The following is a 15,013-nucleotide window of genomic DNA, read 5'->3' as shown; positions in this document are numbered from 1 at the left end:
TGCACCTTTTCTGCAATCTCATTTCATCCCCAGAAGAAATATGGAAAGTGATACAAACTGCCAAGATAAAATTAAATGCTAGATTTATTCTTTTCCTCGAGCTCAAGCTGGAAACAGATAAAATAATGATTTCTTTATACTAGTAAAACGTAATTGGTCAGAAATTTAAGAAGATAGATATAGTACAGGAGATATCATCAATACATTCACAAATGATACTTAATATAAAAAGGGAGATTTCAATATTAAGTCACGTGCTGAGTAATAGTCTGATACTTGTAACTCAGGTATTAGATGTTTTCTTTCAGGTAGAAAAATGATAATGGTAATTGAGTGAAAGACAGAAATTGTTACTTGGTTTAAAAAGACCATTTGTAAAACCTGTCTTCTAGGTCACCTTCCAACAATAATAATGTAGAGAAGAGTGCATTTTGGTTTGGGAAAAAGTCTAATTTGCCATTGGAAACAGATAAAAAATTTATTAACATAGGCTATTGCATGATGTGGCAAAAACTGCCAAAAATTACATCAAAGTTTTTATGACATAGGAATTGGATTACAGGTTAAGAAAACATGTTTTCTTAATCCGAAATATTGCTTCGATGCATATAAAAGGAGCAAGTTGTATCCGTTAGAGGATCTGATCAGAAGATTCACATTTATTTATGAACACTGAAAAACACTGAAAAAATCAACACTTTGTTTATGATATACTTCATCCTGTGTTGGTTGTTTTCTGATTTTTGATTACAGTCTGGTCCTAACTATTCTAACTACTATCTTTATGTTGAGAAGCTCGATGCTTCACACCCTAATTATCTACTGCAGTCATAATAATCTTGTTTATTTAGAAATGTCTTTGCTGTCTAGCCTGGGCAAGGCCAGCTATTGATTCTATTGAGATAATAATGAAAAGTTATTTGTTTATAATTTTCATTCACCAAATTCCCTGAAATGGATTTAATGGTATTTTAACCCAGTTAGGAGCTGCTGAAAATGGATTTGGAATGGTACGGGTGCCAAATCTTAAAGAATAGTATTTATGGCATAATAAAATACTGCTTTTAACTTTGCAAAATGAGTTTAGTTGTAGTCTTTGAAAATGAGATCCTACTTGCCCCTGGTTTGTGTCCTGTCCACTATATTAGAATGGAACAACAAAGTTTCTGTGGCTGTTCCTGATGTCTCTTGTCTGTGTCTTTGTCCGGAAATGTTCCGATTCAGTGACAGGATGGAACTGACAATGCACAATAAAGCTCAGGTTTTGCTTCAGATTCTAATTTTGATCATTTTACAAATTCGGTCTCCTTTGACCGAAGTCATAGAGTTAATGTCGGCTCATTAATTTCTGACTGAGTCTCCAAGGTAACCAGGTTCATGTGCTAGCAGTTCTTGATATTTTTTCTTACAACCCAAAATCTCTTAGTCCTGTATTTCAGAGAAGCAGCTAATTTTCTAAGTTAGAGTGGGTCACAGTACAAGTATGACAATTAAAGCCATACACATTTCCTATTTTTCCTCATCTGAACCCTGTTCGTTGACAGAAGAGAAATACAATGTATCTGTTTTATTCTCACCGGCTTTGTTGGAAAAACTGAACAGATCTTCAGACATACAGATCCTTCTGCAAGCCTGATAAAGCAGCAGCAAACTTCATAAGAGAGAATTGCTTATTGTTTAAACTAATTAGACAAATTCTTTGGACAATTTGGAAGAAAAAAGTGTAGCAGCATGTTCAGAAGAGAGCTGTATTTGCAGGGGGAGAGAATGACGGATCATAAACCCCCAGGAAACAGGTAAATGGAACAAAGAAGTGGGACGAGATTTGGTTGCACATTAAGATCAAAGTCTTTACCAAGCTATTGCCCTACTGTTATCATTAAGCCATAATGGTCCTGACATTCATAGGCCATCCCGATTTCACCATGCTGCTGCTAGTATTTCGTTACCAGGATCCTTTAATAAAGTTAGTTGCAGTTATGTCATATCTGAAAACCAAGGCTGTGAATCAAGACTTAATTTATTCATTGCCAGTTTGTATCCATTTCTTTTTGGCCAGCACTGTCCTTTAACTTAACGAGCTCTTCTCACTCCCTAGTATTTAATCTGTGGTGTATTTATAGAGGTCCATTCTCAACCTTCATTAGATAACGCAAGCCAAGAACAGTTAGTCTCCTCTTGTTAGACAGTTGCCCATGCCCTGATCATTTTAATTCCCCTTTGCTCCCATTCCAGTCAAGATTCAACATCCCTAAGCAATGTTGACCAGAAATGCATACAGTATTCCAGCTGAAGTCGCACAAGTCCTTTCTAGAAGAAATACTTGTTTATTTTGGATATGTTCTCACCTGCTCTGTTCTAGGATCCTATTTGTCCTTTAGAAAGCTACATCACATCAGAAACTACGGCGATTCTGCAGTAGAATAGCACCTGTGGGTCCTTCTCCTGTCCTGATGGTTTCCCACAGATGAGATTCTGCTAATAACAGAAATAATGACCAGCCACCAGGTGGATGATCTTTCATTTTGCACTGTTGAATTTCATCTAGTCACATAAGCAATTCCATCTCTAGTCCTCAAAAGTTTCCCATATGATGTTTCAAAAATCTTTGTTGTAAAAATGCGGCTCAGCTCTGAGTTATTAATGAAAGTCAGTAGCACACTAACTGCCAGTGTAATTAATGAAAATATTAAGGTCACTCCTAAGATGGATTTCAGTGTAACAATTCCTTTAAATTATCTTCAGTTGTCTCTCCCCTAGACAGGCCTATCACCACCTTTTATTTCTTGTTCTAATCCCTGTCTTCGTTGGTTTGGCAATGCCTTGTACGATGCAGTATCAGAAACTTTATTTAGGTACAGCAAGATAAGATGTACTAAATTTCCAATAGCAAGTTTATATCAAATTCACAAAATGCACATTAACCTGATTATATTTGGGATTCTTACTCTGAATTATGAATTGATTAACTCTTAGTTTTCATAAAATTGTGCTTGCATATAAATAACAACTCGAAGAATGTTTATCTTTTCATGTACCACTAATGTAACTCTTACAACTAGTGCTGCTTTATAACAATTGTAATGTTTCAATTAAGCTTGAGTAAATACTGAAACACTATGTTGTATTTCAAGCTAACTAAATTAAGATGCCATTCTGATTGGAGTTACGGGTATAAATCCGCTAACTGGGGTGTAGCTGTTCCTGCCTTCTTCCAGTGAAAATTACTTCAGATTTGGGCTCCTTGTTATAAATGCCCTTTTACATTGTTTCCTGCTATATTAGAACTTTGAAAATGTCAAATCAGAAAAATAATTCCATATTGTACATTTAGGTATGGAAAACTAGGTTAGGAAAGGTTTAATTATTTACACAGAGTAGGACATCAGTCAGGATGAATCGATGTCACCCCTCCTCTCTAATGGCTCTACCTGCGTTATTTTTTCTCATTAGGCAGTGGAGTTAAACAGCTGTGATCTGACCTTGCCATAACAGTTAGCTCTGTGCTACACAGATGGAAACAGAGCAGGCTTTTAATTGTGATGAGGTAAGTTTTCTGCCTATGTTTCATCAGGGCCAGGACACGACTCGCTGAGCTGGTTATGTAGCAGGTAACCACAGCCCTTTCCCACAGGAAGGACTCGGCAGTGGAACAACAGAGCCGGTTAGTGTAATTACCTGCTATTCCATGACTCTCAAAACATGCATGATGAAATGTGGTTTTCTGCGACACTCACCTCTCTGTGGGAAGCGCCGATTCCTCCTTTTGCTGCTCGCTGACGGCAGAAAGGTGGGGAAAGGTGTGCGTTGCAAGGTTGTGGAGGAGAGAAGGGATGACTCCCCCCATTGACCCAGGCTGTTTCCAAAGCCTCTCTGTTGCGAGACCACATGTGGAAGTGCTGGCTACTTGCTACCTCACCGGAGTACTTTTTTCACTTCAAGAGCAGGCAGTATTGCACCTTCTTTTCTACCACAGTTATTTTATGCTCACAGTTTCTATCAAGATTAATCTATTAATAATATTTCTTGGAATTGTGAGTGGTGATTCCCTGCTTCTGTATTGCCCACTTCCCCTACCTCCTTCACAGTCTGTCCTTGTCAGAACTCTGTTCTGCTCTTGGTGTTAGCCAAAATACCTACTTTCCTCAACCCTAAATTTGCCTTTAACCAATATGAAAGGGAGAGGTTGTGACTATTTAATTTCCTATAACTGATACCAGAATATAGACATTGTAACCGCTTTTATAGCTTGTAAGGTTTATTAATATAGAGAAGATAACCCTTTCAAAATGTCATACACATTATAAAGGTTGGTTAAATCACATTATTACCACTAGGTTTTTTTCAGAGGAAACGGTATTGTAGATCCCTTTTTTTTGGTAGCATCTTAAGGCTCAATGCACAATGACCACCGCAAATGCCATCTACACTTCTGAGTAGAAATGAGAGACGTGACCTGCGTCATCATTCACATTTAGAGACTCGCTTATCAAGCGGGATACCGCCCAAGACCTTGAGATATGAGCAAATGTCTATATTTATCACCAACAGCCCTTTTTCCACGAACTCTTGCCATGTGATGTCATAGCATGGGTTACATCTCTAATGACTAGTGCACCCATACAGTGGATAGGATTTTAATAAGATTTTAACATCACAGTACAGCAGAAGCTGAACAACAAATTGTGAGGCAAAGCTCTCCGAGACACAGCCCTTGTTTTATGCAGCGTATTCACACCTCAGAAGTTAAGTGTGGATACACTTTCTCTCCTTTTAATGTTAGTGATACATTTAGGGATGAACAAAGTAGGTAGCCTGGTTAATATCAACACCAACACTTAAGGCATCACAAAACAGCATCAGAAGAATAAAAAAAGAGACTGGGAGTGGGAAAGAGCAAAATTGGTTCTTTTGCCAGTGCTGTTGGCTTGTGACATCTTTACAGGTTCATTAACTATACCCCGAAGAAGTTACCTGTAACTTCATAATTTTATGAAAGAAATGATGTGAGATGGTATGATACGATATGAGCACCTGCAGGCAATAGAGGATAAAACTGATGATTCAGGAAGTTCCTTCTAGTTCCAACTTATATGTATTTCTTCTCTGTATTGGAAGATCTTTGATAGATACTTCTATTTTCTAATAATTTTAAAATTTTGTCCTTGATATACCTCTTCAAACTATTAATAAACATTTCATTTTCCAGTTACGTACAAAGAGCTATTAATTCATTAAATATTTCAGCCAGAAATATCTTTGGCTGAGGGCTGTTATGTTAGCATAAAAAAAAAAGCAGTGGAAACGCTTATTCAGTGTCATTCAATACATCATTTAAACTAACTTCTCCCTTCTTCACTAACAAATGTTCCTGGTGATGTAATTAATTTGTTCCTTCTATGTCAATCACGTATCTACTACACATTAAAGTTAAAAGTAGTTCCACTCTCAGGCATCTTGTTTTACGTCAGTGAATACCACTGTTGTTCCACAGCTGTTTTTGTGATCACGCTTTGCCTTCTAAACAATCTCAACAATTCCTGGAATGTGCAGCGTAACCAGTGATAACAGTCAGTCAGGAGAAACTTCAACCACAGGAGATGTTTATGCTTTATTACTGCAGAGATTTTTCTGAGATCTATTCTGTATTAGCAAAGGACTGTACATTACCCTGTAAGGAGTAAGCCAGAAGCCCAGGAAGGTTAACCTACAGAAGAGGGTGAAAAGCACCTCCATACTGTGTTCTCCTGGCTTTCCAAACCCCTCTAGTGCCTGTGAGGCCACAACACCCAGGCAGAAGTGACACAAGTGGGAAATGCAGGAATATGCTGGAAGCAATCAGTCTGCATGGTGTGTTGTATCCAGGCCACACTAAAGCAAAGTTTAGTTTTTCCCTGATCAACAGCAGCTCTACATGCAGCTCAGAGAAAGAGCAAAACCCATCTTCCATTAGCAAAAGGCACTAAAGGCACAATCTGTCTTTTACAGATACCCTTGCATTGAAGACATTCAAATTCTTCCTTAAAATTTCTTTTTCACAAGAACTGTATTCATAGCACTTGAATGTTCCCCTCTGCAGCAGACCACTGTTTAGGACATTATTGTTAACGCCAGATGTCAGACATCTGTGAAAATAATCTTTTAGGTAAGTGCTGATTTCTGGTAACTGCTGGTATGAAAGCTCAACACTGGCCATGAGATGCTTGTGCTGCAGCCGTTCAATGGGATTTTTGTCATTGATCATCCAGAGGGACTGGATTCCACCCAGGGCAAGTATGTGTGACTAACTCTGGGTGCTCAGTTATGGAAAATGTTTGGTTACGTTACACTGTCAGCATTTAATAACACCACAGGTAAAACACACCAAGCTGAGCTTCTCTTTCCATTGATTGCACATGGGAGGTAATAAAGATGTTAAACGTAGCTTACTATTAACACTAGGACAGTGGTATAAATGTTTGTTGTGTCTCTCAGTTACCTAGTAACAGATTTTGATTGTGTTTTAACCTTATTAGCAAGCTTACTATGTGCATTTTAACTGAAAATTCCTTAGGAAAGATGTTACATCTGTTTATAAATGAAAAGAGAATAAAAGAACAATCTCTGCAACCATTACCAAAAATTGCTGGCATCTTTAGCATGTATTTCAGGATACTCCTTGGATTTTTTTTTCAGAGATAAACAATTTTTTTTTTGGTCCAGAATATGCTATAGTAGAGCATGAGAATACTAACATGATGGTAATTTGGGCATACATAATAAATCTGTTTCTTGCCTCAAATGAAGCACCACAAGCATCATACCTCATTGTAACTAGCAATCAGAATTAAACAGCTGCCCACCGGTCAATGTGCCACTGTTACAAATAACCTATGGTTTTGGAGAGGCAGAACAGTCATTAGTGGGAGTTTCCGTAATATCCTGGAAGAAAGAAAATAGCAGTACTGGGTATTCAAAATGCAGCACTCATGACAGAAGTGCTCTTATTCTGTTGGATCCATCTACTATTCTCTAACAGAAAGAGCTGCCTCTCTCTCCCTCTCCCCGTTACCAGACTATTTAAGACGTTAAACGCACCATCCTGCAGTCAGCTCTGGCATTTACTAGGAGACAGAGAAGTTCACTGGGCAAAAACAGAGCTATCTTTTTTAAAACAAAAAAAGTAGGCAGAAGGACTGGTGAGCATGAAGTAATGTACATCTTTATTATAATAACAACGAACAAACCCAAAATGAACAGCTACTGGCACATTTAGAACCCCCTAGGAGTGGGCAACTTACAGTGATTTTACATTAAATCACCTACAAATATACCAGAATACATTTTAACTTGGAAATACACCTTGTCAAGTTTTGACTAAGAAGTAAAACAGGAATTTTCCCTTTGCTCCAGCCTTCATTTCAAGGAGGAACAATTTCAATTTACCACTACTTGATCAATACATATTCCTCTCTAAGCAATGATTAGTCCAGAAATAAAAACTTGCCGACTGATCTCACAAGCTATATTTAAAACAAAGTTCTGAACATTCTGAAATACAAGAGTCACTCTGTAATTTCAGAGCAGTTGTAATATCTTATCCCCCTTTACAGGCTGCCAGAAATGCTCTGGGGTAATGCCCATCACCATTTGTTCTAAATATATCAACTTGCTGCCAGTAGCAGGTAAGTCAGGGCGTTTGGACTTCGATTCATACCTGATACACCTCTTATGTTTCGATTTCAGAGGCAGTAATTTTGGATATATATTTACTCTGTAAAGTTTTTGTTCAGAGATTCCCAATCATGCATAGATTTAGCTGCCATGGTTTGTCCAGAATAAAAAAGTAAGGCAGATGTGAAAACTGTTCCCAAAATATCCACACATTTTAGCATGAAGGATTTCAGCATTTTTCCTAAAAAATGCAAGTTAGCTGAGGGGATCAGAATGTTTTCTGTGTAAAGAGAACTAAATTCTATATTGTATTGCTGGTAGCCCTCAAATCAGCTGCAGAGACTGAAGATAGAAAATAGATTCCTGGACATGGATCCAAAAGACAACCAAGGCTCCAAAGAAACAATTATTTTTGACATTGCAGTCTGTTGCAAGTGATCCTCTTCGTTACCTCTTTTTAATTAATGTAAATGGAACAAAGAAAAGAAATTTTTTGGAATATCCAAATAGAGGGGGTTTGGTTGTTTGGTTGTTTTTTTAAAGTTCTGCAATCTATGTGGATTACTAGAACTTTTCCAAAGATATCTGACACTGTGGGATGGAATCCAGAAGATTTTTTAAATATCGCTTTGAAATTACATATATCAATACCTTTTTTTTTTCCATTTTGGTAGGAATAAATGTCTGTGTTAACATTTGATCATAGTATAAACTGGTATTTCTTGGTCAGCATGCCTGTCAGATCATAATCAAACCCAGTCTGTATGGATAACGTCATCGTTCATGGACAAAGGGTTAGAGATGACTTTATTTATACCACAGCTAAGGCTAAAAGACATAGCTTAATTTTAAGACACTACAGGCACTAATAAACCAATTATCAATGATCTTAGTGAGACCTATATTTTAAATCTGGTCTCTCCTGTTATTATGTGATGATTTACATCATACTTTTTATGTATGCATGCACTACATTTTCCGAAGTAGGATTACAGGTGGACAAATAGCAGCTTGGGCCAGTGACTGCCAGAAAACTAATGAATGAAGATTATTCCTACCCCAGCTGCAAATGATGAATCATGGCACTGATTATACGTAGTCAGAAACATTCATTCCTTTTCAACAATAATGTGGATACAACAACAACGTGGGTAGAACATCTCCAATAATTTATACGTGATGGTCAAGTCTAAAAATCAAAATGCTTGGCTGACAAATTGTCTCATGAGAAATTGCTTTCGTGACCTTCTGCGGCATTCCCCAGGCCGGCCCCCAAGAACACCCAATGCCGTGTTCCCCTCTTTGAAGTTTCCTCAACTCTTCCCGTTATCAAATGATTTCATGGTTAGTAGCCAGCTCAGCGGAGCCTAAGTTACATGCTGACTGCCCAACACAGGAAAGAGAGCAGGCATTTCTCCCAGAAACACTCCTCAGACCGGTGCACCGGCCTCCATCAGCCTTCTCTCCAGCAGTGGCTGGCGCGCATGACCCCAGTCCTATGTGGGAAAGCCCAGCCTGGGCCAGGCCAGGCCAGACCAGGCCAAAGGCCAGGTCCTCCACACACCACTCGCCCCTCGCTGGGACACAGGGGAGGGGACCCCCCCTCAGGCCCAGACCCTGCAGCGAGCAGGGCAGCGGAGTCCTTTCAGGCTCGCAGCCCCAGACGACACGGCAGATGACCTCCCACACCACAGGCCCGGACACCCCCAGGGGACACTGGAGTGGACCCCTCCCTCTCATGCCCGGATCCCTCAGAGGACATGCGAGTGGACCCCGCTCTGAGGCCCGGATCCCCCGGAGGACACGGCAGCGCACACACCCCAGCCCCCTGCCCCTCAGTCCCGCCGCCGCTCAGGGACGAACCGCCCCGCGCCGCCATCCCCTTCCGCCAGGGGCCGGGCGGGGCGGAGCCAAGATGTTGGACGTCAGCGGCCCCGCCCCCCTCCCCGCACATTCCAACGTGCCTCGGCCCTGAGGTAAACACGGCCCGGGCCCGGCCCCGGCCCCGCCCCCCGGCCCTGTCCCCGCCCCCGCCCCCGGCCTCCAGCAGCTTCCAGAAGGGCCGGAGCGCGGCGGGGGGGCCGGGCCGGGGGCGCTGGTGGCGCAGTCGGAATTGCCGCCGCCGCGGGGCCCGGCCGGCAGCGGGGCGCGCAGGGGCGGGGCGGCGGCGGGGGAAGGCGGGGGGGGATCGGGGGGGGCAGGTGGGTGATGCCCTTGTTTATTTTTACCCGGGCGGCTCATCCGCTTCTGCAGCCCCAGCGCGGCCCCCGCCGCCGCTCCCCGCCCCGGCGCCTCCTATAAAGCGCCGCCCGCGGGGAGCCGAGGATGCAGCTCTACAGCTCCGTGATCACCCACTACCCGGCGGGTGGGACGGCCGCCGCCGCCACAGCCGCCCCGCCGAGCGCCGCCGGTGTCTTCAAGGTCTCCCTGTCGCCGGGACCCCCCTCCGCGGAGGCACCGAGCGCCGCCGACGCCGCGGGCCCCAGCCCATCCGCCGAGAGCCCCGCAAAGGCCGGCTTCGTTCCCGGGGGGGGAAGCAGCAGCAGCAGCGCCGCCACCATGCCCGCCTTCTCCTCCTGCCTGGAGGTGATGCCCAGCGGCCCCGCGGCGGGGCCCGGCGGGCGGCCGGCGGGCGGCCCGCAGTACAGCTCCTGCGCCCAGGTCACCGTCAGCCGGCGGCGGCCGCTGGAGCGGATCGTGCCCATCCGCATCGTGCAGCGAGCCGAGGCCCCCGGCGAGCTGGTGCCGGCCTCGCCGCGCAGCCGCGCCTGGCTGGAGGGCATCCTGGAGAGCATGCGGCAGGCCGGGGGGGACGGCCCGGCCGCCGCCCCGCCGCCGCCCGCCGAAGAGCCCAGCAACCGCAGCCTGCGCCTCAGCGAGCACTGCCAGGCGCTGCAGGCGGCGGCCGCCGGCGGCCAGCCCGGGCTGGTCCCCGGCTGTCGCCCCGCCGAGAGGAGCGTCGGCCAGGCGCAGCCCGCCGGCGGCCCCCCGGCCGTCGGGGAGGAGGAGGAGGAGGGCGCCGGGGGTGCCGGTGTGCGCAGGGGGCCGGGCGGCAGGCCGGAGCGCAGCGAGAAGCTGGCGCTGTACCTGGCCGAGGTGGAGAAGCAGGACAAGTACCTGCGGCAGAAGGGCCGGTTCCGCTTCCACATCATCCCCGACGGGAACTGCCTCTACCGCGCCGTCTGCAAGGCGGTGTACGGGGACCAGCGGCTGCACGGCGAGCTCCGCGAGCAGACCGTCCACTACATCGCCGACCACCTGGACCACTTCAACCCCATCATCGAGGGCGACGTGGGAGAGTTCCTCATCGGCGCCGCCCAGGACGGGGCCTGGGCCGGCTACCCGGAGCTGCTGGCCATGGGGCAGATGCTGAACGTGAACATCCACCTCACCACGGGCGGCCGGCCCGAGAGCCCCACCGTTTCCACCATGGTTCACTACCTGGGGCCCGAGGACCCGACACGGCCCAGTATCTGGCTGAGCTGGCTTAGCAATGGGCACTACGATGCTGTGCTGGACTGCGTGTACCCCAACCCGGAGTATGAGGCCTGGTGCAGACAGACTCAGGTACAGCGCAGACGGGATGAGGAGCTGGCCAAGTCCATGGCGGTGTCCTTGTCCAAGATGTACATTGAGCAGAATGCCTGCTCCTGAGACCTCCTGGGCCGCAGGCTGGGAGCTTTGCTGCAGGGACCGAGACAGACAGAAGGTGTGCTGGCTGTGATGGTGATGCCTTAATCCTTAATGAAGCAGCAGCACCCCAGACTGCGAAGGACTTGTAGATTTGGGGGGATAAATGCGAATATGTCTGTAGTATTCTGTTGTAAAAACGTAGCCTCGGATTATTTGCAAGCAGATTTTCCGTGTATGCTTGTGTCTCCCCTCCCCACTGTCTTCTCTCTTTTCTATAAGAATGTATTTTTTGCACAATATTTTTAAACTGTTACCTCCATCTTCTACATCTTACATTAGTATCTGGCTTTCAGCTGTATGGCCAAAAATGTTTGTAAACAGTTTTTGTAAATAAGGCTTATGATGTAACAGCTATTTTTTGCTGTGTTTTTTACCCATAAACCTTATATTTTTACCAAATGAAGTTGATGTCAAACTGAACCTCCCTAATTGATGAAAGCATCGTGGGTGTTTTCTTGCAAAACTAAAACAATGGTTTTTGTAAAAGTGCAGCAAAGTATGAAAAGACGGCTTTTCAGAACAGTTGCTTTCTCTGCCTGGAGCACAGAACAGGTCCTTTGAGCCAGTTGGAATGCAGCTACACGTGAACAGTACAGGGAGCAATTGACTCTTCTGTATTTCGTTACTGTTTTGAGTAAACTGGCTTCTTGTTGCCTGGCTGGCTCACCCTCTGCTCCATTTGTATTATTTATCTGTAATAACAGAACATTAACTTGCAATAGAATGTTGTGACTAGATAATAGTCTCCTGCTTTGGCAATAATTGCCTTGGCTGCACCTCGGTGTTTGTATTCTCGTTTCTGGGGTTATGGTGTCTTTTGTATAAGCCCTGCTTCTTTTTTTTGCACTGGTGTTGCACCAACAAATCGTTATCTGATCACAACATTTTATTCACTTGATGTTTTTTTTCTAATAAATCAGGAATGGTGTTCTACATTATGGTTTAAAAGGAAAAAAAAATATTTAAATTGAGGTTTGTATGGTTTGCTGGGTCAAACATTTAAATGTTTCCAATCTGAATTCTGTCTCTTCTACTTTCTGATTAACTTGTTAGATATATTTATTAAGTAATGCAGTTTGTACTTTTTTATTTTGTAATATATTGTGATTTTGGAATTTATACTGTATTTGTATAATAGGAATATTCACAGCTAAAATGGAATGAATAAAGAGTATAATTTTACTCGTGCTCTTCTTTTCCCACCTTTTGCATTCCTGGTGTGGTGAAGAACTGCAAGTGGGTTCCCAAAACCCTTTATTTAGCTTTTCTGCCTTAGTTTCCCCAATGAAGGTTTCGCCAATTCAGAGGTGGGAAGAAGGGGCATGGTACTGTGCAATTCTGAACCACTGATGATTCTGATGTCTGTGAATATGTGGAAGAAATGGGAGCATTTGAAGACAGTATCTGTAATTCTTTTGTAACTTAAGGAGATACTAGCGTATCTCTTTGCCAATGAGAAACATTTTTGTGTATTAATATGCCTTACAAGTAGAGGGGTTCCCAAGCACGGTGCTTGGGCTGGTAAGATCAGTGGTTGTGATCAGCCAGCTGGCTGCTGGGCCGTGCACACTTGGGCTTGGACTTCAGGAACTGGGAATCCTCATTCTGCAGCCAGTCCCAAAATGGTTTTAGGTTTGCCCAGTCACCAGTGATACCTTGGCAACCCTCTTGTTACTTGAATAGAGGGAATGTCATAAGGAAATACAGCTTTTTGCTCCCTTTACAAGACGGAAATGCCTTGCAAGTTGTTAAACTGTGCGTGCGTGCATTTACAAATCCACCCCTGATCTCTAAAAATACTAGAAGGCCATCGTTAAATGACAGAAGGGTACTGGGTTAAAACTAGGATTAAAAATGGACTGAATAGCTGAAATACAGCAGTCTTAATTGAGCACAGTTACGATAAAGAGCTGCAGCTGGTACTGTTTTATGTGATGCAAAGAGTAGATTTCAATAAATCTAGTATGTTACTTCCCAAATATTGGTAAATGCAGGCTATGTTTCCCCGTTTTCTTCAGGCACAATCATGCTTTTTCTTTAAAGGTCAAATGATGGTGGAAAAAACCAGTCTTGCTAGTCCAGTACTGCTTAACTTCACTGAATCTCTGGAAAGCTGAGTTCTGAGGTGAGAGCAAGGCAAAGATGCAGATATGGTTGTGTTCATGGGGAACAGAGATAGTTAATGAGGAAAACGGCTACTCAGGCACAAAAATACTAATACAGCATCACTAAGTACCAGAGATGTGCTTGACTGATTAAAACCTTTGTATCCAAACTGCCCAGGTTTTGGGTTGGATATGATGAAGTCATTCAAAGTGGTCAATGTCCCACACTTTAAAAAAATACCCATTTCATTTAGGTCTTTTAATATTACCGTTTGGGGCTATATTATGAATTGTGATTACAATTTTTCTTTGTGTCCTGTGGCACAAACCTTAGAAACACCCATAAAGTAAACTAAGGCAAGGATTTGTATTGCATATTGTTCACTCTGTGAGATATAGATTATATTAAAATAGCAACACAAAAGTAGTGTTAAAAATGAACAGCACAGAACCCTGGGACAAGTTCCCACGGGGTTCCTCAGGATTTTTGATCCTACTTCATGAGTCACAGAGGCGTGCAGATAACTTTAAGGAATTTGAAAAAAACTAGGTTACTTGTTGAACTAGTTTGCAAAGACATTGAGAATGTATGGCTGAAGCATGCAACAAGGTACTTGTTTCTGCAGCTTGTGTTACATACTGTGTCTGTTCTAAAAGGAAATGACAAAAATGTCAGACATTTCAGGCACATGGAAAGTAAAAACCTTTTTTATAGCTCTGGTTTTTTAAAGTGCAGCTGAGACACTGAGTTCAGATGCAAGCTAGCGGTGTCTTGCCTGGGTAGCAGCAGAGGCAGTTTTATAGAGTAGTTTTATAGAGGCAGTGATCCTAAAATGGACAAAGCTTTACAAAACTGCTCGTACCATTGTCCCTTGCCTCCAGCAAAAGCACAAGTAGATGCAAGTTTTTCCTTACTGTTCCCTGTTCAACAATTCCAGCAATGAGGGAAGGGCAAATGTTGTCCTTGCTCATAATTTTAGTACCTGATTATTTTAACCTTGGCTAATCACTTTCATAACCCAGCTAATCCTTAGACCTGTCTGGGGACCTTGGTCAACAGACTCTTTATTATTTGCAATAAGAGAAGGAGAGCTTGATTTTCGGTATTTGGTTGTGTGGTCCCTTAAGGCAGGTAGAAAGTGCTTTCTCAACTGAGCGAATGGGAACTGAAGTCTGCTCCCACAGACTCCTCATCAACACACACCTTTGCAGTGCCATCTTCGCTTGAATTTTACGATACAGCTGTGAATTAGATGACATGTTGGGTGCTTCATTTCAGGAGTTTCTTAGGTTGCCAAGACTATGTCATTCTGTCACTGAACTTGCAATGGACACGTTAGAATTTTCACGTGTATGGAACAGACTCTACACATAGCGAGGTTTGCAAAAGCTGAATTGGTCTGTATGTGCAATGGGTGCATCCCAAAATAAGCGTTGCGGGCAAGTGGGAAAGGGAAGATTTGTGTAAGTGTCAGTGCTCTTCATCTCAGTCAATGATTTTCTTTTCAGAAAGTTCCGTGGATGACTCTGTGCTTAGTAACTTACTTAGGATGCATAAAAGT

General features: G+C 43.6%; 1 protein-coding gene and 1 long non-coding RNA gene across 2 annotated transcripts; both read left to right on the top strand.

The window, feature by feature from the left end:
• The first annotated feature begins 1,586 nt into the window (after positions 1 to 1,586).
• On the top strand, positions 1,587 to 6,508 carry LOC134510580 (uncharacterized). The gene is made up of 3 exons (XR_010069665.1): positions 1,587 to 1,796; positions 3,454 to 3,547; positions 3,635 to 6,508. It is a non-coding gene; the product is annotated as an uncharacterized LOC134510580 (long non-coding RNA).
• Positions 6,509 to 9,714: 3,206 nt separating this feature from the next.
• OTUD1 (OTU deubiquitinase 1) lies at positions 9,715 to 12,528 on the top strand. The gene has a single exon (XM_063324668.1). It carries the CDS (start codon positions 9,979 to 9,981, stop codon positions 11,305 to 11,307), a length of 1,329 nt encoding a protein of 442 aa, XP_063180738.1. The 5' UTR covers positions 9,715 to 9,978; the 3' UTR covers positions 11,308 to 12,528.
• Positions 12,529 to 15,013: the final 2,485 nt, after the last annotated feature.

This window comes from Chroicocephalus ridibundus, chromosome 2 (genome assembly GCF_963924245.1).
Source record: "Chroicocephalus ridibundus chromosome 2, bChrRid1.1, whole genome shotgun sequence".
In the NCBI taxonomy this organism is placed as follows: Eukaryota; Metazoa; Chordata; class Aves; order Charadriiformes; family Laridae; genus Chroicocephalus; species Chroicocephalus ridibundus.
Note: the sequence above shows the minus strand (reverse complement) of the source record. Positions and strands in the feature narration are given on the sequence as shown.